The 22,769-nt window shown below is 39.5% G+C and overlaps 1 protein-coding gene across 3 annotated transcripts in view; it reads left to right on the plus strand.

Moving 5' to 3' along the window:
* SIMC1 (SUMO interacting motifs containing 1) overlaps nucleotides 1–22,769 on the plus strand; it is a 98,438-nt gene that overhangs the window by 71,196 nt on the left and 4,473 nt on the right. For all 3 annotated transcript variants that reach the window (XM_060144232.1, XM_060144233.1, XM_060144234.1), the window contains 2 exons: nucleotides 19,367–19,523; nucleotides 19,702–19,786. In XM_060144232.1, coding sequence (XP_060000215.1) covers nucleotides 19,367–19,523; nucleotides 19,702–19,786 — 242 coding nt within the window. The remainder of the gene's footprint in view (nucleotides 1–19,366; nucleotides 19,524–19,701; nucleotides 19,787–22,769) is intronic.

A 22,769-nucleotide genomic window follows, 5' to 3' on the forward strand; every position in this document is an offset into this window, starting at 1 on the left:
GGATAGGTCCTGTCTCTTTAACCTTTTGAAAGAAAGAGGTTCTCAACCAGTTGTTACTATTTGCAACTAAGGCATAATTTCTTGGGAAGAAGCAGGGTACCTTAAATGGAGCCTAAATTTTCCCACTTTATCCATCTAATAACTTTACTCATCTCTCAAGGTTCAGCTGTGAGGCATGACCATCTTCTCTGACCCTCAGCCATAGAGCCTGGTATAACTGTTCACTAAAGTCTTGATGGATGAATGAAATAGGCATATCCAATATTAGGGGAAAAAGAGGTGATCCAAGAATGAATAGGGTTGCACCTTTAGAATGAGCCAAGATACTAAGAATAAGGAATTCAGTTTCTCTAAGCATTAATTAGTAAAGCATTTTATCAGGAAGAGACAAGGAAATAGAGCTCTTGGCTAGGGCCTGTGATTCCTCCTTTGAACCAGTAATTTTAGAAATCTGAAGGAAGAAAAATAAACTGGAATGAATATGAATTCATGAACAGTTGCTGGTACAGAAGATAACTATGAGAAAGCCATTGTACGGTGGTGGCCCTTAGGGGAAATTATCTCCATCAGGTCCATGTCTGCTTCCCATACTCATCCCCTAAGCTGCCAGTTGGCAGCCAAGACTATTCTTGTACAGTTCTGGTTCCTCTATTGGAAGAAAATGTCGTACCATATAGAATTGTAATAAAGATTTAATTAAAATATCCTGCTAAGATTAAGACAAACACTTATTGGGTCCCTACAATGTGCCAGTCATTGTCATGTTAATTATCTCATGTTTTCATAAAACTTTATAATGTTATTACTGTTTAACAAATGAGAAGTATACTCTAAGTAGTTAAATAACCCAAGTTTACACAGCTAATCACATTCAGAATCCAGATTTAAACCCAGGACTTCTTTTTTTTTTTTTTTGCGGTACGCGGGCCTCTCACTGTTGTGGCCTCTCCCGCCGCGGAGTACAGGCTCCGGACACGCAGCCCCAGCGGCCATGGCTCACGGGCCCAGCCGCTCCGCGGCATGTGGGATCCTCCCGGACCGGGGAACGAACCTGTGTCCCCTGCATCGGCAGGCAGACTCTCAACCACTGCGCCACCAGGGAAGCCCTTTTTTTTTTTTTTTTTTTTTTTTTTTTTTTTTTGCGGTACGTGGGCCTCTCACTGTAGTGGCCTCTCCCGTGGCAGAGCACAAGCTCCGGACGCGCAGGCTCAGCGGCCATGGCTCACGGGCCTAGCCGCTACACGGCATGTGGGATCTTCCCGGACCGAGACATGAACCCGTGTCCCCTGCATCGTCAGGCGGACTCTCAACCACTGCACCACCAGGGAAGCCCCCCAGGACTTCTTAAATCCAAGGTCAGTTCAAAGAAGGCAATACATTACAGTGGTCAGCCAAAAGGAAGCATTCATAAATGCCATGCTTGCTCTATCACTTTGTTAAGGATATTTCATTTGGGTCCAACTCCCATACCATTCATTCATTTATACCCAGATTCTGGTGAGAGATGGGAAATCTAAGGAATGGGTAACTGTAAACAAATTTGGGCTTAACATAGACAAAAAAATTTTAAATAAAACCTGGCCCTACTTTAAAACTTTCTCAGAAAGGGCATATTGGCAACCACCCCAAATTATACTAGGAGATACTTTATATACTTTTATCTTGGTTGTTTTAACTTTTAAAAGTTTAGGTATAATTTACATGCAATTAAATTATACAAACTAATTTACATAAATATCCTTCCATGAGTTTTGACAAAGGCATAACCCATGTGACCTATCATTTTCCAGTGCCTCATTGATAGCATATAGAAATCCTGCAACCTTGCTGAATTCATTTATTCTAGTAGGAATATTTCTGTAGTTTCCTTAGAATTTTCTACATACACAATATTTTGTCTGCAAATAAAAACAGTTTAACCTCTTCCTTTCCAATCTGTATGCCTTTTGCTTGTTTATCTTACCCTATTGCATGGGCTAATACCTCCAATAGAATGTTGGAGAAGTGATAGGAACAGACATCCTTGCCTTATGCCTGATCTCAGGGGGCAAACATTCAGTCTTTGACCATTTAGTAGTAGTATTAGCTGTAGGTGTTTCATAGGTACCCCTTGTCAGATTGAGGAGACTTCGTTCTATTTCTAATATATTGAGTGTTTTTGTGAAGAATAGGTATTAAAATTTGTGAAATTTTTTTCCTCTATTGAGATAGTCAAAATTTTTCTCCTTTCTTCCATTGGTGTGATGAATTACATTGATTAATTTCCTAATATTAAAACAACCTTGCATTCCTAGAATAAAAAACCCTACTTGACTGTGATATGTTATCCTTTTTTTATTGACAGATTTGAATTTGCTAATATTTTGTTAAGGGTTTTTGCATCTATGTTTACTAGAGATAGTGATCTGTGATTTTATTTTCTTATAATGTTCAACCTGATTCATATTTAAAGAAATTTAAATTAAAACTACACTGAGGTACAATTTCTAACCTATCTAAATAGTAAAAATTTTAAAGTACTATAAAAGACTCCATTAGTGAGACTTTGAGAAAGCAGGTAGGTACTCATACATTGCTGGTGGGACTGCAGAATGGTACAAGCCTTATGGAGGGGAATTTTACAGTATCTAACAAAATTAAAGGTACATGTACCTCTTGACCCAGCAATCTCATGTCTAGGAATTTACCCTGAAGGTACACTTTTTTTTTTTTCTTTTTGCGGTACGCGGGCCTCTCACTGTTGTGGCCTCTCCCGTTGCGGGGCACAGGCTCCGGACGCGCAGGCTCAGCGGCCATGGCGCACGGGCCCAGCCGCTCCGCGGCATGTGGGATCTTCCTGGACCAGGGCACGAACATGTGTTCCCTGCATCGGCAGGCGGACTCTCAACCACTGCGCCACCAGGGAAGCCCCCTGAAGGTACACTTTTAACAGTATAAAAATACATATGCACAAGGATATTCACAACAACATGTTTGTAATTGCAAAATACTAGAAATAACCCAAATGCCCATACATAGGGCAGTGGTTGAATATCTGTGGTACATCTACACAGTGAAGATATAGCTGTAAAAAAGTAAAATTTAAAAAAAGGAGCAAAATATTTATGATCTGTTTTCCAAAATATATTGTTAAGTAAACAAAGCAAAATACAAAAGAGTATGCATAATAAGTATACATATCTTTTTCTAAAAAGGAGAAATTTTTAAACATACACGATTATAATAATTTACAAAAAAAGAAACCAAATTAAGATAAACTGCAGTCTAATCAAATTGCTTACATACAGGGGTAGATAGATGGCAATGGGCTGGAAAGGAGATAAGGTGCTGAGCTGGAGTTGGAATGACCATAATGGCAGTATTGGTAGTGTAATACTTCCCTGAGTATACTTCTTTGTATAGTTATAACTTTTAGACTTTTAGAACCATATTAATGTTTTATATACTCAAAAAAAGAAAAATAAATCAGCAAGGAAGTTGGATGGGAGCCTAACATGCAATACAAACAGACACAAATTAACCTGTGTTTTAAATGAATAATAATTGGGGCCATGGGGTGGGGGATGGGAGGGAGGACAAGCCCAAGCAACTTTTTTTTTACTTCTTATTTTTAAATAATTATAGATTCACAGGAAGTTGCAAAAACTAGTACAGAGGGGTCCTGTATACCCTTCACCCTCTTTCCCCTAGTGATTACATCTTGCATAACTATAACAGTATCACAAAAAGGAAATTGACATTGGTATCATCCACAGAACATATTCAGATTTCATCCATTTCACCTAGATTGCCCTCATTTGAGGGTAGTTCTATGTAATTTTATCACATTTGTAGCTTCATATAACCACCAGCACAATCAAGATATATGGAACTGTTCCATCACCACAAAGATCCCTTGTACTACCCTTTTACGGGTAACTATTCATCTTCTCCAACCCCTGGAAACCACTAGTCTGTGCAAGTAATGTAAAACACAGTATCTGGACTAAACGCCCTCAGGCTAAAGACAAAATGAAGTGTAAGTAAATATTAAACTCTAGTTAGTAACTTTCTTTTTCACAGAAAGTATGAGTTAACAATTCAAAAACTATCTTATGTGTATTCTAGGATTAAACAAATAAATGTATTGTGGATAATGAGAGCCAAGTTTCTTACTGTCAGAGAAGAGAGTTACACATATGAAAAGGGGAAAGGATAGAAGGAACCCTGTGGTGCTGGATTGGAATTGGAGGTATCAACATGAACTTGTGGTTTCTAATAGATATAGGAATAAATGTAGATGTGTGAGTGTGTTTTATATATATATATATATAGTGCGTGTGTGTGTGAATTCATACGTCTGTTTCCTACCTTTACCCACTGAGAGAGCATAGAAACAATTACACCCTAGTAGCAGTGAGCACACCTAGTACTCAGATCTTCGTTTCTAAATACTAGTTTATACTAAAAGGAACCAGAGTTCTTTAAGGAAATGACTAATTCCAGAGCTGAGGTAAAGAAAAGTATAAAATGAGCCTAGAACATCTTGTTCCAGAAAGTGAGGAAATGTTCAAGGAATGTTCAGAGCATGTCAAAAGAAGCTTAAAGGGCTTCCACTGACTAAATCTGGGATAATTTGAGTACCAAATAAATATTGACAGTAGAACATTATAAACTGTTGTGTAAAATAAGAATCCATGATTCTAATACTGATAGGAAGGAAGAAAACGGACTCTCTTCCTTATATTAGAAAGCCAACTAATAAATATAAGAAGAAATGATGGGGCTTCCCTGGTGGCACGGTGGTTGAGAGTCCACCTGCCAATGCAGGGGACACGAGTTTGTGCCCCGGTCCAGGAAGATCCCACATGCCGCGGAGCGGCTGGGCCCGTGAGCCATGGCCGCTGAGCCTGCGCGTCCGGAGCCTGTGCTCCGCAACGGGAGAGGCCACAACAGTGAGAGGCCCGCGTACCAAAAAAAAAAAAAAAAAAGAAGAAGAAATGATGAATTAGGGGAAAAAATACCATTTGGAAGCCATCATAATAAGAGTAAATTCAGGTATGAGTGTGTACTAAAATTGTGAAAGTTTGTGTACTCCAAGATATTTGCATAATCTCAAAGTATATTCTCACAAGATATTAATTATGAAGTGAAAAATAATAACTTTACTGTGGAGATACTACCATAGTCAAGTGATCAAAATTAACACCAGCAATGGGACAAATTGGCATCATATGCCCCTTGATATGATACACACAACATTTTTGCAGTCCTCTTGCCAAAAAATGCATAACCTCAATCAAATCATGGGAAAACATCAGAGAAATCCCAAATGAGAAACATTCTATGAAAAAAACTGACCTGCACTTTTCCAAAATGTCAATGTCATGAAAGACAAAGCAAGATTGAGAAACTATTCCAGATCAAAGGACATTAGAAAACAGGCAACTGAATGCAATGCATAATCTGGGATTTTCTTTTGCTATTAATAGCATCATTAAGACAATTTTAAAAATCTGATTAAAGTCTATGCTTAATATAATAGTATTGCATTAAGATTAATTTTCTGATTTTTTTTATCATTGTACGTGGTTATCTTAGAGAATGTCCCTGTTTTTAGGAATTATACACTGCAAGTATTTAGGGATAAATGGGCATCATGTCTGCAACTTACTATCAAATAGTTTAGAGAAAAAAAATAGAAAGACAGAGTTAGTAAGAAGGATAAAGAAGATATGGTAAATGTCTAACACTTGGGGAATGTGAGTGAAAAATACTAAGGGTATTTGGGAATTATTTGTACTATTCTTGCAACTCTTCTCTGAGTATAAAAAATAAGTTTAAAAAAAAAGGTATATTTATTGTAAACAGCATATAGTCAGATTTGCTTTTATAGGCAGCTGAAAATCCCTGCCTTTTAACTGGAGTTATTTATTCCATTTACATTTAATTTAATTATTGGTTTTATATCTGTCATCTTACTGTTTGTTTCCTATTTGTCCCTTTTGTTCTTTGTTCATTTTTACCTCCTTTTCTGCCTTCTTTTGGATTAATTATTTTCTATTATTCCATTTTATCTTTCCTAAGTCTTTTTAACTTTTTTAAATTAAAAATTTATTTTTACATAGTTGTAGATTCTTATGTAGTTGTAAGGAATAATACAGAGAGATCACATGTACTCTTTACACAATTTTGCCCAATGGTAACATATTGCAAAACTTTAGTGCATGTATCACAACCAGGATATCAAGAATGGATTTCCCTGGTGGCGCAGTGGTTAAGAATCCACCTGCCAATGCAGGGGACACAGGTTTGAGCCCCGGTCTGGGAAGATCCCACATGCCGCAGGGAAACTAAGCCCGTGAGCCTCAACTACTGAGCCTGCACTCTAGAGCCCATGAGCCACAACTACTGAGCCCACGTGCCGCAACTGCTGAGGCCTGCGTGCCTAGAGCCCATGCTCCGCAACAAGAGAGGCCACCGCAATAAGAAGCCCACGCACTGCAACAAAGAGTAGCCCCCGCTCACAGCAAATAGAGAAAGCCCGTGTGCAGCAACCCAATGCAGCCAAAATTAAAAATAAATAAAATAAAAATTTTTTCAATTTTTAAAAATAAAAACAAAGAATGATAGAAGCCAAGATAGAGAACATTTCCATAGTCATAAGGATTATTCATTTTGCCCTTATAGAACTATACCTTCCCACTGCCACCCCTTCTTAACCCTTGGCAACTACTAGTCTATTTTTCATTTTTATAGTTTTGTCATTTCTAGATATTGTATAAGTGGAATCATACAGTATGTAACCTTTGGGGATTGGCTTTTTCACTTAGCATAAATCTCTGGAGATCCATTCAGGTTGTTGTATCTATCAATAGTTGATTATTTTTTATTGCTGAATAGTATTCCATAGTGTGGGTGTACCTTTGATTTTTTTTTTTTTAACAATTTACCTCCTGAAGGATATCTGTCTTGTTACCAGTTTGGGGCTATTATGAATAAAACTTCTATAAACATTCATGTACAAATTTTTGAATAAATGTAAGTCTTCATTTCTATGGAATAAGTACCAAGGAGTGCAATTTTTGTATTATATAGTAGTTACTTATTTAATTTTTTTAAGAAACTGCCAAACTGTTTCCTTGAGTGGCTGTACGGTTTTACATTCCCCCCAGCAGTATATGAGTGATCCAGTTTCGCTGCATCCTGGCCAGCATTTGGTGTTGTTACTGTTTTTTATTTTAGCCATTCTGATAGGTGTGTAGTAGATTCTCATTATGATTTTCATCTTCATTTCTCTGATGGCTAATGAAGTTGAACATCTTTTCATGTGCTTAATACCATCTGTATAACATCTTCACTAAAATATTTTTTTCTCATGTTCTAAATAGATTGTTTGCTTTTTTACTGAGTTTGGTTTTTTTTAATAGATCTTTATCGGAGTATAATTACTTCACAATACTGTGTTAGTTTCTGTTGCACAGTGAAGCGAATAGCCATATGCATACACATGTCCCCATATCCCTTCCCTCTTGAGCCTCCCTCCCATCCCCCCTCTATGTCATCATAAAGCACTGAGACGATCTCCCTGTGCTATGCTGCTGCTTCCCACCAGCCAACTATTTTACATTTGGTAGTGTATGTATGTCAATGCTACTCGCACTTTGCCCTCCCACCCCATGTCCTAAAGTCCATTTTCTATGTCTATCTCTTTATTCCTGCCCTGCAACTAGGTTCATCAGTACCTTTTTTTTTTTTAGATTCCATATATATGTGTTAGCATATAGTATCTGTTTTTCTTTTTCTGACTTACTTCACTCTGTATGAGAAACTCTAGGCCCATCCACCTCACTACAAATAACTCAATTTTGTTTCTTTTTATGGCTGAGTAATATTCCATTGTGCATATATGCCACATCTTCCTTACCCATTCATCTGTCGATGGACATTTAGGTTGGTTCCATGTCCTGGCTATTGTAAATAGTGCTGCAATGAACATTGGTACATGTCTCTTTTTGAATTATGGTTTTCTCAGGGTATATGCCCAGTAGTGGGATTGCTGGGTCATATGGTAGTTCTCTTTTTAGTTTTTTAAGGAACCTGCATACTGTTTTCCATAGTGGTTGTATCAATTTACATTCCTACCAACAGTGCAGGAGGATTCCCTTTTCACCACACCCTTTCCAGCATTTATTGTTTCTAGATTTTTTGATAATGACCATTCTGACCAGCATGAGGTGATACCTCATTGTAGTTTATTTATTTATTTTTTTGCAGTACGCGGGCCTCTCACTGTTGTGGCCCCTCCCATTGCAGAGCACAGGCTCCGGACGCGCAGGCTCAGCAGCCATGGCTCACAGGCCCAGCCGCTCCACGGCATGTGGGATCTTGCCGGACCGGGGCACGAACCCGTGTCCCCTGCATCGGCAGGTGGACTCTCAACCACTGCGCCACCAGGGAAGCCCCTCATTTTAGTTTTGATTTGCATTTCTCTAATAATTAGTGATGTTGAGCATCTTTTCATGTGCCTCTTGGCCATCTGTATGAAATGTCTATTTAGGTCTTCCACCCATTTTTTAACTGGATTGTTTGGTTTTTTTCATATTGAGCTCCATGAGCTGTTTGTATATTTTGGAGATTAATCCTTTGTTGTTTCATTTGCAAATATTATTTTCTCCCATTCTGAGGGTTGTCTTTTTGTCTTGGTTATGGTTTACTTTGCTGTGCAAAAGCTCTTAAGTTTAAGTCCCATTTGTTTATTTTTGTTTTTATTTCTGTTACTCTAGGATATGGGTCAAAAAAGATCTTGCTGTGGTTTATGTTAAAGAGTGTTTTTCCTATGTTTTCCTCTAAGAGTTTTATAGTGTCTGGCCTTATGTTTAAGTGTTTAATCTATATGGAGTTTATTTTTGTGTATGGTGTTAGGTAGTATTCTAATTTCATTCTTTTACACGTAGCTGTCCAGTTTTCCCAGCATCACTTATTGAAGAGGATGTCTTTTCTCCATTGTATGTTCTTGCCTCCTTTGTCGTAATTAGGTGCCCATATATGCATGGGTTTATCTCTGGGCATTCTATCCTGTACCATTGATCTATATTTCTGTTTTTGTGCCAGTACCATACTGTCTTGATTACTGTAGCTTTGTAGTATAGTTTGAAGTTGGGGTGCCTGATTCCTCCAACTCCATTTTTCTTTCTCAACATTCCTTGGCTATTCAGAGTCTTTTGTGTTTCCATATGAATTGTAAAGTTTTTTGTTCTAATTCTGTGAAAAATGCCATTGGTAGTTTGATAGGGATTGCATTGAATCTGTAGATTGCTTTAGGTAGTATAGTCATTTTCACAATATTGATTCTTCCAATCCAAGAACATGATATATTTCTCCATCTGTTTATGTCATCTTTGATTTCTTTCGTCAGTGTTTTATAGTTTTCTGAGTGCAAGTCTTTCACCTCCTTAGGCAGGTTTATTCCTAGGTATTTTATTCTTTCTGTTGCAATGGTAAATGGGAGTGTTTTCTTAGTTTCTGTTTCTGCTTTTTGTTGTTGGTGTATAGAAATGCCAGAGATTTCTGTGCATTAATTTTGTATCCTGCAACCTTACCAAATTCATTGATTAGTTCTAGTAGTTTTCTGGTGGCATCTTTAGGATTTTCTATGTATAGCATCATGTTGTTGGCAAACAGTGAGTTTTACTTCTTCTTTTCCAATTTGTATTCCTGTTGTTTCTTTTTCTTCTCTGATTGCTGTGGCTAGGACTTACAAAACTATGTTGAATAAGAGTGGTGAGAGTGGACATCCTTGTCTTGTTCCTGATCTTAGTGGAAATGCTTTCAGTTTTTCACCATTGAGTATGATGCTTGCTGTGGGTTTGTCATATATGGCCTTTATTATGTTGAGGTAGGTTCCCTCTATGCCCATTTTCTGGAGAGTTTTTATCATAAATGGGTGTTGAATTTTGTCAAAAGCTTTTTCTGCATCTATTGAGATGATCATACGGTTTTTATTCCTTAATTTGTTAATGTGGTGTACCATATTGATTGATTTGCGTATATTAAAGAATCCTTGCATCCCTGGGATAAATCCCACTTGATCATGGTGTATGATCCTTTTAATGTGCTGTTGGATTCTGTTTACTAGTATTTTGTTCAGGATTTTTTTCGGAAGAATTTGAGAAGGATTGGTGTTAGCTCTTCTCTAAATGTTTGATAGAATTCGCCTGTGAAGCCATCTGGTCCTGGACTTTTGTTTTTTGGAAGATTTTAAATTACAGTTTCAATTTCATTACTTGTGATAGTTCTGTTTATATTTTCTAATTCTTCCTGGTTCAGTCTTGGAAAATTGTACCTTTCCAAGAATTTGTCCGTTTCTTCATGGTTGTCCATTTTGTTGGCATATAGTTGCTTGTAGTAGCCTCTTACGATGCTTTGTATTTCTGCAGTGTCTGTTGTAACTTCTCCTTTTTCATTTCTAATTTTATTGATTTGCGTCCTCTCCCTTTTTTTCTTGATGAACCTGACTAAGGGTTTATCAATTTTGTTTTTCTCAAAGAACCAGCTTTTAGTTTTATTGATCTTCGCTATTGTTTTCTTCATTTCTATTTCATTTATTTCTGCTCTCATCTTTATGATTTCTTTCCTTCTACTGACTTTGGATTTTCTTTGTTCTTCTTTCTCTAGCTGTTTTAAGTATAGAGTTAGATTGTTTATTTGAGATTTTTCTTGTTTCTTGTAGTGAGATTGTATTGCTATAAACTTCTCTCTTAGAACTGCTTTTGCTGCATCCCATAGGTTTTGGGTTGTCGTGTTTTCATTGTCATTTGTTCCTATGTATTTTTTTATTTCTTCTTTGATTTCTTCAGTGATCCCTTGGTTATTTAGTAGTGCACTGCTTAGCCTCCATGTATTTGTGTTTTTTACAGTTTTTTTCCTGTGATTGATTTCCAGTCTCATGGCATGTGGTCAGAAAAGATGCTTGATATGATTTCAGTTTTCTTAAATTTTTCGAGGCTTGATTTGTGACCAAAGATGTGATCTATCCTGAAGAATGTTCCATGTGCACTTGAGAAGAAAGTGTATTCTGCCACATTTGGGTGGAATGTTCTATAAATATCAGTTAGATCTGTCTGGTCTATTGTGTCATTTAAAGTTTGTGTTTCCTTATTTATTTTCTGTTTGGATGATCTGTCCATTGGTGTAACTGGGGTGTTAAAGTCCCCTACTATTACTGTGTTACTGTCGATTTCTCCTTTCATGGTTGTTAGCATTTGCCTATGTATTGAGGTGCTCCTATGCTGGGTGCATATATATTTATAATTGTTATATCTTCTTGGATTGATCCTTTGATCATTATGCAGTGTCCCTCCTTGTCTGTTGTAACATCTTTTTCCATCCCTTCAGTTTCAGTGTGTATATGTCCCTAGATGTGAAGTGGGTCTCTTGTAGACAGCATATATATGGGTCTTGTTTTTGTATCCATTCAGCCAGTCTGTGTCTTTTGGTTGGGGCATTTAATAATCAAGGTTATTATTGATATGTATGTTCCTATTACTATTATCTCAACTGTTTTGGGTTTGTTTCTGTGGGTCTTTTTCTCCTCTTGTGTTTCCCGCTTAGAGAAGTTTCTGTAGCGTTTGTTGTAAAGCTGGTTTGGTGGTGCTGAATTCTCTTAGCTTTTCCTTGTCTGAAAAGCTTTTGACTTCTCCATTGAATCTGAATGAGATCCTTGCTGAGTAGAGTAATCTAGGTTGTAGGTTTTTCTCTTTCATCACTTTAAGTATATCCTGCCACTCCCTTCTGGCCTGCAGAGTTTCTGCTGAAAAATCAGTTGATAACGTTATGGGGATTCCTTTATATGTTATTTTTTGTTTTTCCCTTGCTGCTTTTAATATTTTTCTTTGAATTTAATTTTTGTTAGTTTGAATAATATGTGTCTTGGTGTGTTTTTCCTAGGGTTTATCCTGTATGGGACTCTCTTTGCTTCCTGGACTTAAGTGATTCTTTCCCATGTTATGGAAGTTTTCAACTATAATCTCTTCAGATATTTTCTCAGACCCTTTCTTTTTCTCTTCTTCTTCTGGGACCCCTATAATTCGAATGTTGGTGTGTTTAGTGTTGTCCCAGAGATCTCTGAGATTGTCTTCAATTCTTTTCATTCTTTTTCCTTTATTCTGCTCCTCGACAGTCATTTCCACCATTTTGTCTTCCAGCTTACTTACTCGTTCTTCTGCCTCAGTTATTCTGTTACTGATTCCTTCTGCTGTATTTTTTATTTCAGTTATTGTGTTGTTCATCTCTGTTTGTTCTTTATTTCTTCTAGACCTTTGTTAAACATTTCTTGTATTTTCTCAGTCTGTGCCTCCATTCTGTTTCCGAGATTCTGAATCATCATTACTATCATTACTTTGAATTCTTTTTCAGGTAGATTGCCTATTTCCTGTTCATATTTTTGGTCTTGTAGGTTTTTACCTTGCTCCTCCATCTGTGACATATTATTTTGCCGTCTCATTTTTTTAAATTTTTTTATGAGTGGGACTGTGTTCTTGTCTTACTGGTTGTTTGGCCTGAGGCTTCCAACACTGGGGTTTGTAGGCTACTGGGTAGAGCTGGGTCTTGGTGCTAAGATGAGGAACTCCGTGAGACCTCATTCCAATGAAAATTCCCTGAGGTCCAAGGTTCTCTGTTAGTCCAGTGGTTCGGACTCAGAACTCCCACCGCAGGAGCTTCGTCCTTACCCTGGCAGGCTCATGAACCAAGATCCCACAAGCTGCCTGGGGTGGCAAAAAAATAAAATACAATAACAAAGTAAAAAATAAAATTAGACTAGGAAACTAACAGATATGTTAGGAAGAATATAAAAATAAAAATATAGATGAATCAACAACCGGAAGGTACAACAGTACCACAGTAGTAAAAAAGAGGAGGGAAAAAAAGGGGGGTGGGGGAGGAGGCTTTGGCTGCAGAGGGCAGGGCCTAAGCAAGGGTGAGGTTTGGGTAGTGGTTGGGGCTAATGCTCAGGACCCGCAGGGCTGGAACAGGCCCTGGGGGCTGTGGGGGATGGGGCTTAGGCTCAAGGAACAGAAGGAGCCCAGGCGTGCCCCCCACTCCTGGTCTGAGAGGGCAGGGGACTTCACCTGGGAGCCCAGCAGGCTTCCTGGGCTCAAGTGGGTGGGACAAACGCCCTCCTCTCCTCTCCTGCTCCTCCAGTCTGGGAGGGCCCCTCCCCCCTGCCTCTCCTGATCTCCCCTCCTCCCTCCTATGCCCTCAAGGACCTACATAGCCTGGAGGGGTCTTTGGAGGGCAGGTGACAGGCCTGGGATCTCAGCAGGCTCCCCATACCGAGTGAGAGGGGCAATCGCCCTCCGCTCATCCCCCACTCCTCCCAGATGGCTCCTCCCAACTGCCTCTCCTGATCTCCCTGCCTCCCTCCTATGCCCCCAGGACCCATGCAGCCTGGATGGGGCTTTGGAGGGGGGGGTACAGGCCTGGGAGCTCAGCAGGCTCCCTGGCCCAGGCGGGCCAGGCAATCGCCCTCCCTCCTCTCCTGCTCTTCCTGGAGAGTTCCTCCCGCCTGCCTCTCCTGATCTCCCTGGCCTCAGGGATGCCAATCCTGTCTGGCTTCCACTTCTCCTCCCCCATCAGTCCCCCTACATCCTACCGGTTCACTTTGGGGTACCTCCCATCTCCTTGGGCATCAGAGTCCCCCACCAGTGGCCGGCAGGCGCCCTAGTTGCAGGGAAAAGCTAACTCCACGTCTTCCCACATCTCCATCTTGACTCTGCTCTCCTACTGTTGACTTTTAAGAGTCTTTATATATTCTAGATACAATCCTTTTTCAGATCTGTAGTTTGCAAATATTTTCTCCCATTATGTAGTTTGTCTTTTCATCCTCTTTAACAAGGTCTTTCAAAAAGCAAGCTTTAAATTTTAATGAAGTCCAGCTTGTCAGCTTTTTCTTTTAAGGAAAATGCTTTTGTGCCAAAGATTCCTTAGGATTGTCTGTGTAGACCATCATTTCATCTGCAAATAGGGAAAGTTTTATTTCTTTTTTTCCAATCAGTATGCCTTTTATTGCCTTACTGCACTGGCTAGAACTTCCAGTACTATGTTGAATAGCAGTGATGAAAGCAGACACCTTTGTTCATGATCTAGGGGAAAGCATTCAGTTCATTAATTATTGATTAATTAAAATATGAGTTCAGGGCTTCCCTGGTGGCGCAGTGGTTGAGAGTCCACCTGCCAATGCAGGGGACACAGGTTCGTGCCCCGGTCTGGGAAGATCCCACATGCTGCGGAGCGGCTAGGCCCGTGAGCCATGGCCACTGAGCCTGCGCGTCCGGAGCCTGTGCTCCGCCACGGGAGAGGCCACAACAGTGAGAGGCCCGCGTACCGCAAAAAAAAATATATATATGAGTTCACCATTAATTATGATGCCAGCTATAAGTTTTTTTGTAGATATTCATTAATAAGTTGAAGAAGTTCCCTTCTATTCCTAGTTTTCTCAGTTTTTATCATGAGCAGGTATTGAATTTTATCACATGCTTTTTCAGCAAATGTTTTACTTTTTTTAATGGTTGCTCTTGGAATTACAATATGCATTCTTAACTTACTAGAGTCTGCCTTGAATTAATATTATATCATAACATGTAATGTAAGAACCTTATAATTGTGTATTTCCATTTACCCCACTCCCATCCTCTGTGCTATTGTTGTCATACATTTTACTCCAGGATGGGATCATATTTTTGCTTTAAACATTTAGTTGTTTTTAAAAAAATTTCAGAGATATGGGAGGGAAAATCTTTATACTACCTAACTGTGATATTATGACCTATAATAAGAAATATATATATTTGATCTTCATCCTGTTCCTGGCACAGAGCTCTTTTGGAGTTTTATAAGTGATAAGAGTGATCAAGTTATCTTTGTTATGTTAGTGAGGGGTCTTTCAGAAAGTATTTGGTGACCTAAGGATAGGAGCTGGTTGCCAGGGGAACCATGTAATTAGAGAGTTGGGACTCCAACCCTCCACTACCAGCCCTCCCCCCACCCCACCCCCACGTCTTGGGAATGGGCAGGGGCTGGAGGTTGAGTTCAATTACCAATGGCCAATGATTTAATCAGTCATGCCTATCTAATGCAGCTTCCTTGAAAACCCAAAAGGCCTGGGTTCAGAGAGCTTCCAGGTTGGTAAACAGGTGGAGATGCCTGTAGAGTGATGTACCCAGAGAGCATGGAAGGGCCTCACCCTTTCCCCATACCTTATGCATCTCTCCCATTTGGCTGTTCTTGAGTTATATCCTTTTATAATAAACTGGTAATCTAGTAAGTAAAGTGTTTCTCTGAGTTCTGTGAGCCACTGTAACAAATTAATCAAACCTAAGATGGGTTTCTGGGAACCTTCGATCTATAGCTAAGTGGTTCAGAAGCACACAGGTCAACAACCTGGACTTTCCAATTGGCACCTGAAGAGAGAGTGGGAGGGCAGTCTTGTAGGATTGAGCCCTTAACCTGTGGGATCTGACACTATGGTAAATAGTGTCAGAATTGAGTTAATTGCTTAGTGGTGCTGAAATAAAAACACATCAGATCCACATAGCTACCATTTGGGTGCTCTTCTTTCTTTGTTGAAGATCCAAGTTCCATTTGGTATCATTTCTCTTCCACCTAAAGAACTTAACTTCTTTTAACATTTTTTGTAGTGCAGGTCTACCATAATGAATTCTCTCAGCTTTTGTTTATCTGGAAATGTTTTCATTTTACCTTCATATATGAATGGTGTTTTTACTTGATATGAGTTCTAGATTGATAGGTATTTTTAATTTATTTTAAAGATGTTCCATTTTCTTCTGGATTGCTGATGAGAAGTCATTAGAATTTCTTACTTTTGTTCCCTTATATGCCATGTGTCTTTGTTCTCTGGCTGCTTTTTTTTGTTTTCAGCAATTTGATTATTATAACTAGGTGTGGTTTCCTTTATGTTTATCCTGCTTGGGGTTTATTGAGATTCTGGAATCTGTGAGTTGATACTTTTGATCAATTTTTGAAATATCTTGGCCATTATTTTTTGCCCCAAACTTTCATCTTCTGGGAATTCAAGTACATATACATTAAGCTGTATGACACTGTTCCACAGAACACTGAGGATCTGGTGTTTTCTACTGTTGTTGTTTTGTTTTATTTTGTTTTGACTTGTCTTTTTTTTTTTCTCTTTTTCACTTTGGATAGACTTCATGCTCCCTGATCTTTTCTTTTGTGGTGCCCAATTGTTGTTAAGCCTATCCAGTGATTTTTTTTTTTTTCAGGTATTGTGTTTTTCAGCTCTAGAGTCTCCATTTGGTTCATTGTTATAGTGTCCATTTCTCTTTGCTAAGTGTCCCCATCTAATCACTGATTATATATATCTTGGTTAGTTGGTCGGCTGGTTGGTTGGTTGGTTGGTTAATTTTGAACATATTTATAATAGCTGTTCTAAAGTCCTTGTCTACTAATTCCAACATCTGTATCAACTCTTAGCCTGTTTCTATGGACATTTTGCTCCTGGTTATGAATCACATTTTCCTGCTTTTTCCCCTGTCTAATAATTTTTTATTGTGTGCTGAACATTATGAATGCCACATTGTTGAGAGTCTGAAATTTGCTGACTTCCTTTAAAGAGTATTGAGTTTCATTCTTGCAGACAGTGATTTACTGGCAGATTAGCTTTCTCCTTTTAAGCCTTGTTTCTAGGATTTGTAAGGGTGTTCTAAATCAACCCTTCTTAAGATACTAGTCTTGTAGCTTAGTCTTTCTGGGGTTGCACCTGAATGCCCAACATGTTCAATGAGATCTCTCCTCTAGCTCATTGAAACCCCATGTCTTTCAGCACTGGGTACTCTCCCAAATTCCCAGTCAGCTCATAGCTCCTCACTAGCTGTTCTCTCCCAGGCTTTTGGATCTTCTCCCTGTCCGTGTGCCAAGGGGGCCCCTTACACATATTTCTTGAGCTCCCTCTTCTTTGACACAAATTCCAGCCACCTCAGCTCTACTGAACTCCAGTCTCTGTTTGCTCTGCCCAACAAGCCCACTGCTTTCTGTTTGGGACCGACGCTTTCCTCTGCCTTAGTTAGAAAGTGCCCCCAGCAAGAAATCTGGGGTAAACATGGGGTTCACCACCTTTGTTTCCCTTCTCTCAAGAATAATAGTCATTTGTAGTAGCTTGTCCAATGCCTGAAAATAGTTATTTCATATATTTTGTACAGGTTTATAATTATTGATAACAGGAGAGTAAATCCAATACCAGCTATACTTGTTAAGGCTGGATCTGGATGTTAGCCTTCCTCTGTATCTTGTTTTTAAATTTTGAATTTGAATTGCTATAGATAATTGTACCTCCATTTCCTACTATGTCCAATACATTAAAATTACTTTCTTGTCCCTTGGATATTTCTGGGTTTGCCATCTTGGGTTATAAAACCAGGACAAATGCAGGCCCTGGAATAAAAATTGGAAGAGAAAATACAGTTTGAAATAAAAAGTTATTAAATAGGAAAACTGTCTTGTGAAAGTAATAGGCCAAATACAGAGTAGAAATTAAACTTTAAAAGAATTGGGGGAATATCTTATAAATGTAATAATTTGGAGTCCTTTGTATTAAAAAAGAAAATTTGTCAGAGGAGGTATAGAATCGTACTTAAAAAAAAAACACACATTAAAGAGATAAAATGGGGCTTCCCTGGTGGCGCAGTGGTTAAGAATCCACCTGCCAATGCAGGGGACACGGGTTCGAGCCCCGGTCCGGGAAGATCCCACATGCCGCAGAGCAACTAAGCCCATGTGCCACAACTACTGAGGCTGCGCTCTAGAGCCCGTGAGCCACAACTACTGAGCCTGTGTGCCACAACTACTGAAGCCCACGTGCTACAACTACTGAAGCCCGTGTGCCCAGGGCCCGTGCTCTGCAGCAAGAGAAGCCACCGCGATGAAAAGCCCGCGCGCCGCAAAGAAGAGTAGCCTACGCTCGCTGCAACTAGAGAAAGCTCGCGCACAGCAACGAAGACCCAACACAGCCATAAATAAATAAATATATTTTTTTTTAAAAAGAGAGATAAAATGGATTTTCACAAATATTACAGACTTTTTAAAACTTTTGAATGGTAAGAAGCAAAGGTTTTAAAGTATTTATTCTGCTTTTTTACCCTTGCTTTTACACAAATAATACCTGTGCCTGGTGGAACAGCAACGGGAAAGGGGAAAAAAGAAAATAAAAATGAATAGATACTTTGTTATTTATCATTTTTATAAGTGACAGTGGCACAAAGAGCACCCTATTTTTCCAGATGTTGCAAAACTGCAAAGGGGCAGTTGTAGAAGAAAGAACTCTGAGATCTAGAGCTAGCTCTGTTGCTGCCATCTCCTTATCTGCTCATGAGCCGTCTATTCCTCAGAACTGCTATGACAAGCAGACCTGGCAAGAACCACCAAACAAACCTTCAGGCAAAAACCTTCAGGCAGTCCAGAGATTCACCCTGTGCATCTGAGATTCATAACTTTTTTTTTTTTGGAAGCTGACATTGCTTTTAGAACAATGAGTTTGATTCACCTTTCTGAAGCACAGCCTCCATTTTACAGCTGTCCTGCTCAGAAGCCTCTGAATGTGCTCCAGCCCACCCTCGCTGGCCAAGCCCTGCCCTGCACAGAGTGACAAAGTCAAGGGCCAGAGTCCCTCTTAAGTCCTAGACTTGAAATTTAAGAAGGCTGCAGTGCCCCAGCTATGACTTTTACTTCTTTGTTTTTACCCATGTTTATCCCTGCACTGAAATGCCTCCTGCCTCGGGCCTTCTTTACTCCTAGACCACTGTCAGCAGTGCCACCTCCTTCATACGAAGGCTGCTTCCAGCCCCTTGACCAAATGTGCTCTCTTCTCTGTGTCTCTAGAGCACCACAGGCACCTCGCATACGTGTACACTTGCCCTGCGCTTTATGTAGGTTTCCTGTTGCATACTTCTTGCCCCTCTTCAACTATCAGCTTTTTGAGAGCAATATCCTCTTTTATTTCTCTTATTATTCCTTGTTTCTGCCAAACAGTACCTGGCACATTATGGCTATTCAGAAATATGTAATCTCATGATTAATTCTCTTGGTTACAGTATGATATAATTCTTCTTAACGTGTCCTAAACTAGTCTTTTTCAAATATCAAAGACTTTCCCTCCTTCTGACAGTTGCGAATTTATGAACAAATCCATTTCTGCCCTGTCCACAAGCTTTGTGATTTTGTAGGCCTTCACTGTATTCCTTCTTAGCCTTCTCTGGATTAGGGCAAAGGTTAGAGCATTCAGGGAGAATTGTGGCGTATGTTCCGTGAAACAATAATTGTGATGGTGAACTCTCTCTATCTCTTCTCCACACAGAGAGATGTTCTTTACTACCATGGAGAGCCACCTTCTGCGCTGCAAAGTGCTGGAAATCATATTCCTCCACAGCTGTGAGACACCCACCCGCCTGCCCTTGTCTCTGGCCCAGGCCCTCTATTTTCTGAACAATTCCACATCACTGCTCAAGTGTCAGGTACATTTTTCCCTATTTCAGTTCCAGGCCTAGAACACCTTTTCCTTAATCCTTGATTAAGTAAATTATGTAAAAGTGTTTTACACTTTTTTACATTATGTAAAAGTGACTTGAAAACTGTACAAAACCTCTAACTGAGGAAGGCATTTATTACCAATTGCTTTTACTATCTCTGCAGTCGGATAAAACCCAGTGGCAGACATGGGATGAACTGGTTGAGCATCTACAGTTTCTGTTATCCAGTTACCAACATGTTTTAAGAGGTAAGGAGCATTTGGTCACAAACCAGATGGTGTGGGAGTCTCACAGTGGACATTATTATGAATTAAAGTTACATAAGGGACTCTAATTTGTTAGCTTCAGTAAACCATTGTTCCTTGGTGTAACTGTGAGGAACAAGGAAGGACATAGCCGGAATCACTGCTGTGAAACAGAATTCACATAGTATTTTTGTTATGGCAGATACTACCGTGGTCCTCACAGTTATTAGGCTGTGCAGGTAAACAAAAGTCATCCTAACATGAGAAGGATTTAGTAATGACCTGATTTGGCCCTGGCATCTTTCCGTGGCCTATCACTGCAGCGTCTTTGTTGGGTGGATTGCTCACTGACTCGGAGATTGTAAATATCCGTCAATATGATGCAAATACAGAGCAAATCAGTGGCAAAGTAAAAATGTACATCTTGCAAAAGTTATAAGTCACTCTTAAGTCTGTGAAAGTGGCTCTGCTCTAGTCACAGGCAAAGCCAGTGATCCGTGAGGATCTGGAAAAGTTAGACTAATTAACACTCGGGGGCAAATATTGACAAGGATAATGATGGAATAGCTGCTTCAAATAAGAATGATTTGATTAGCCAAGGATTAATGTGGTCCCTGGGGAAACTAATGTAATTATTAATTACATAAGGAAAGATAGTAAGTTTTCAGGGGAGAAAACTGACATGCCTCTTGATGTGATACCCTGAGAAGGACACCTCATCACTTATGTAGTGTTCTTGCCAAAAATTCATGACCTGAATCTAATCAGAAGGAAGCATCAGACAAACCCAGATTGAAGGGCTTTTACAAAGTAGCTGACCTGTACTTTCAAAAGTCACAATGTCTTAAAAACAAAGAAAGACTGAAGAACTGTTCCAGATTAAAAACAAACTAAAGCACATGAATATTAAACGTAAAACATGATCCTGGATGGGATCCTGAACCAGGAAAAAAGAAGTTATAATGTGCATTATTGGGACAATTGGTAAATTTTAAGTAGATTATATAATAGTATTGTGTTAATATTAAGTTTCATTTTTTTTTATAATTATCCTGGCTTATGAAAGTAAATACCCTTGGTCTTAGGAAATCCATTCTCACGTATTTAGGGGTACAATGTCCAACTTATTCTCCATCAGTAAGAGGGGAAAATGCATATACACACACACACACACACACACATACACACACACACACACACACACACACACACACATACATACATATATACATAATTTACCTGCCATGATCATATTGAGGTTGATTTTAGCTCAGTAATGGCACTTGGGAAGATAAGATGGTCCTTACACCCTCTTGGGCCTGGAATTGAGGAAGCTGTTACAGAAACATTTTAAAAAGCACTGGATTTAAGACAGAAGGTCTGGGTTTAAATCCCAACTCCATCACCTACTCTGCATTGGGCAGCTAACTTTATGTCTCTAGACCTCAGTTTCTTCCTTCTATAGAACGGGGATGGTAATACATAACTTGCCAAGACTGATTGCTAATGGGCGTGAGATAAAAGTAGAAAGCTCTCAGTCAAGTGTTAGCTGCCTGTCATCTGGCCAGGAGGGTCTTCTCTGTTTCAGGCGCCTGTAACTAAAACATAAGAGAGAGCATTGTCAAGGCCACGACATGTAATTGTGTGGTTTGTGCATTTTTTAACACGCTCAAAGAAAGGTATGTGTCCTTCTCAGAACAAAGCCCCAAAGGCAAATTCCATGCCTCATGGAGGTTTATGTAATTGTTTCTTTTGGAGATCTAGCTGAAAGTTTAATATTAAAGCAGCTCGGTTTTGCTTAAAGTTCACCTTTAACACTTCTTGTTCATTTCTGTTTTGCGTCCCAGGGAATACACCTGGGTCATGGGCAATAGTAATTTAAGATGGACATGGGATCTACTTTTATTACAGAATATTCTTCTGCCTTGAATAAAGGAGAGGAAGGCCTCAGACCAGTGTATATTGACCAAGAATAAACGGGGTGTGTTCCAATGCTATTTTATCCTTAACGTCGTTTCCAGCTTCTTTGGAGACCAGGAGTTAAGAAGGAGAAAAAAATATTTAGAACCAGTAGTTTGAAAACAGAGTCCTACAAAGAACTACAAAGAACACAGCTGAATGGTTCCCTGAAATGGTCAGTGTCCTTGTCAGTAGGCATTTTACTGTGAGGGCTCCTTAGTCATCTCTGTCCTCTTCAAGTGGGCTGAGGACATTGTTGAGTGCGTTTTGAGGTCGGCCAGAGTTGTCCAGCTCCAAGGGCAGGGGAAGAAGGGAAGAGGTTGGGGAGCCTAAGCTCGCCCTGTGTTTATGGGAACCTCTTAGCATGGAGGAAGAGAGGAAGGCAGCATAGGTAAATGCACATGCACTGGCTTATCTAACCCAGTACCCCTGTGAAGGTGAGTACCACCCGCCTTTCACAGATGGGAAAACAAAGGCTGAGAGGAAAGTAAATGCAGAGCCAGGTCTGTTGCCAAAGTCTGTATATGGTGAAAGCACACTGGAAGGAACTAATTTTCTATGAAATCACTGGGTGAGATTAGAAGGTGAGATTCTAAGGAATTTCCGACCCCCCCACTTTCTAAACTCTCTATACATGGTTAAAATACTTTTGTATCTACCCTTGATCCTGGGGAGAAGTATATCTTGAAGCCCCACATCTTGTAAATGTTTCTGTAGAGGGCAGAGTAGCCCCACTGAGAGGTGGATGCTGGGCTGTCGGCTGAGCTCACATTCTCTGGCTGAGAGAATCAATCCCCCACACCCCAGTTTCACAACTATGCAACTCAAGTCAGCCTCGGCAAAATTATGAATTGCCATAATGCCATGAGTTTTCCTGATGCTTATGAATAATTAGAACCTCATATTTTGAAACTATGAATTCTAGGAATTTAAACATATAGTATTTAAACGAATGAAATGCATGCTTTTCCTGAATTCCGCTCTGCTGGACCACTTAGGGCGATGCGGAAGTCAGACACCTGTTCAC

Source organism: Lagenorhynchus albirostris, chromosome 3 (assembly GCF_949774975.1).
Source record: "Lagenorhynchus albirostris chromosome 3, mLagAlb1.1, whole genome shotgun sequence".
Classification (NCBI taxonomy): Eukaryota; Metazoa; Chordata; class Mammalia; order Artiodactyla; family Delphinidae; genus Lagenorhynchus; species Lagenorhynchus albirostris.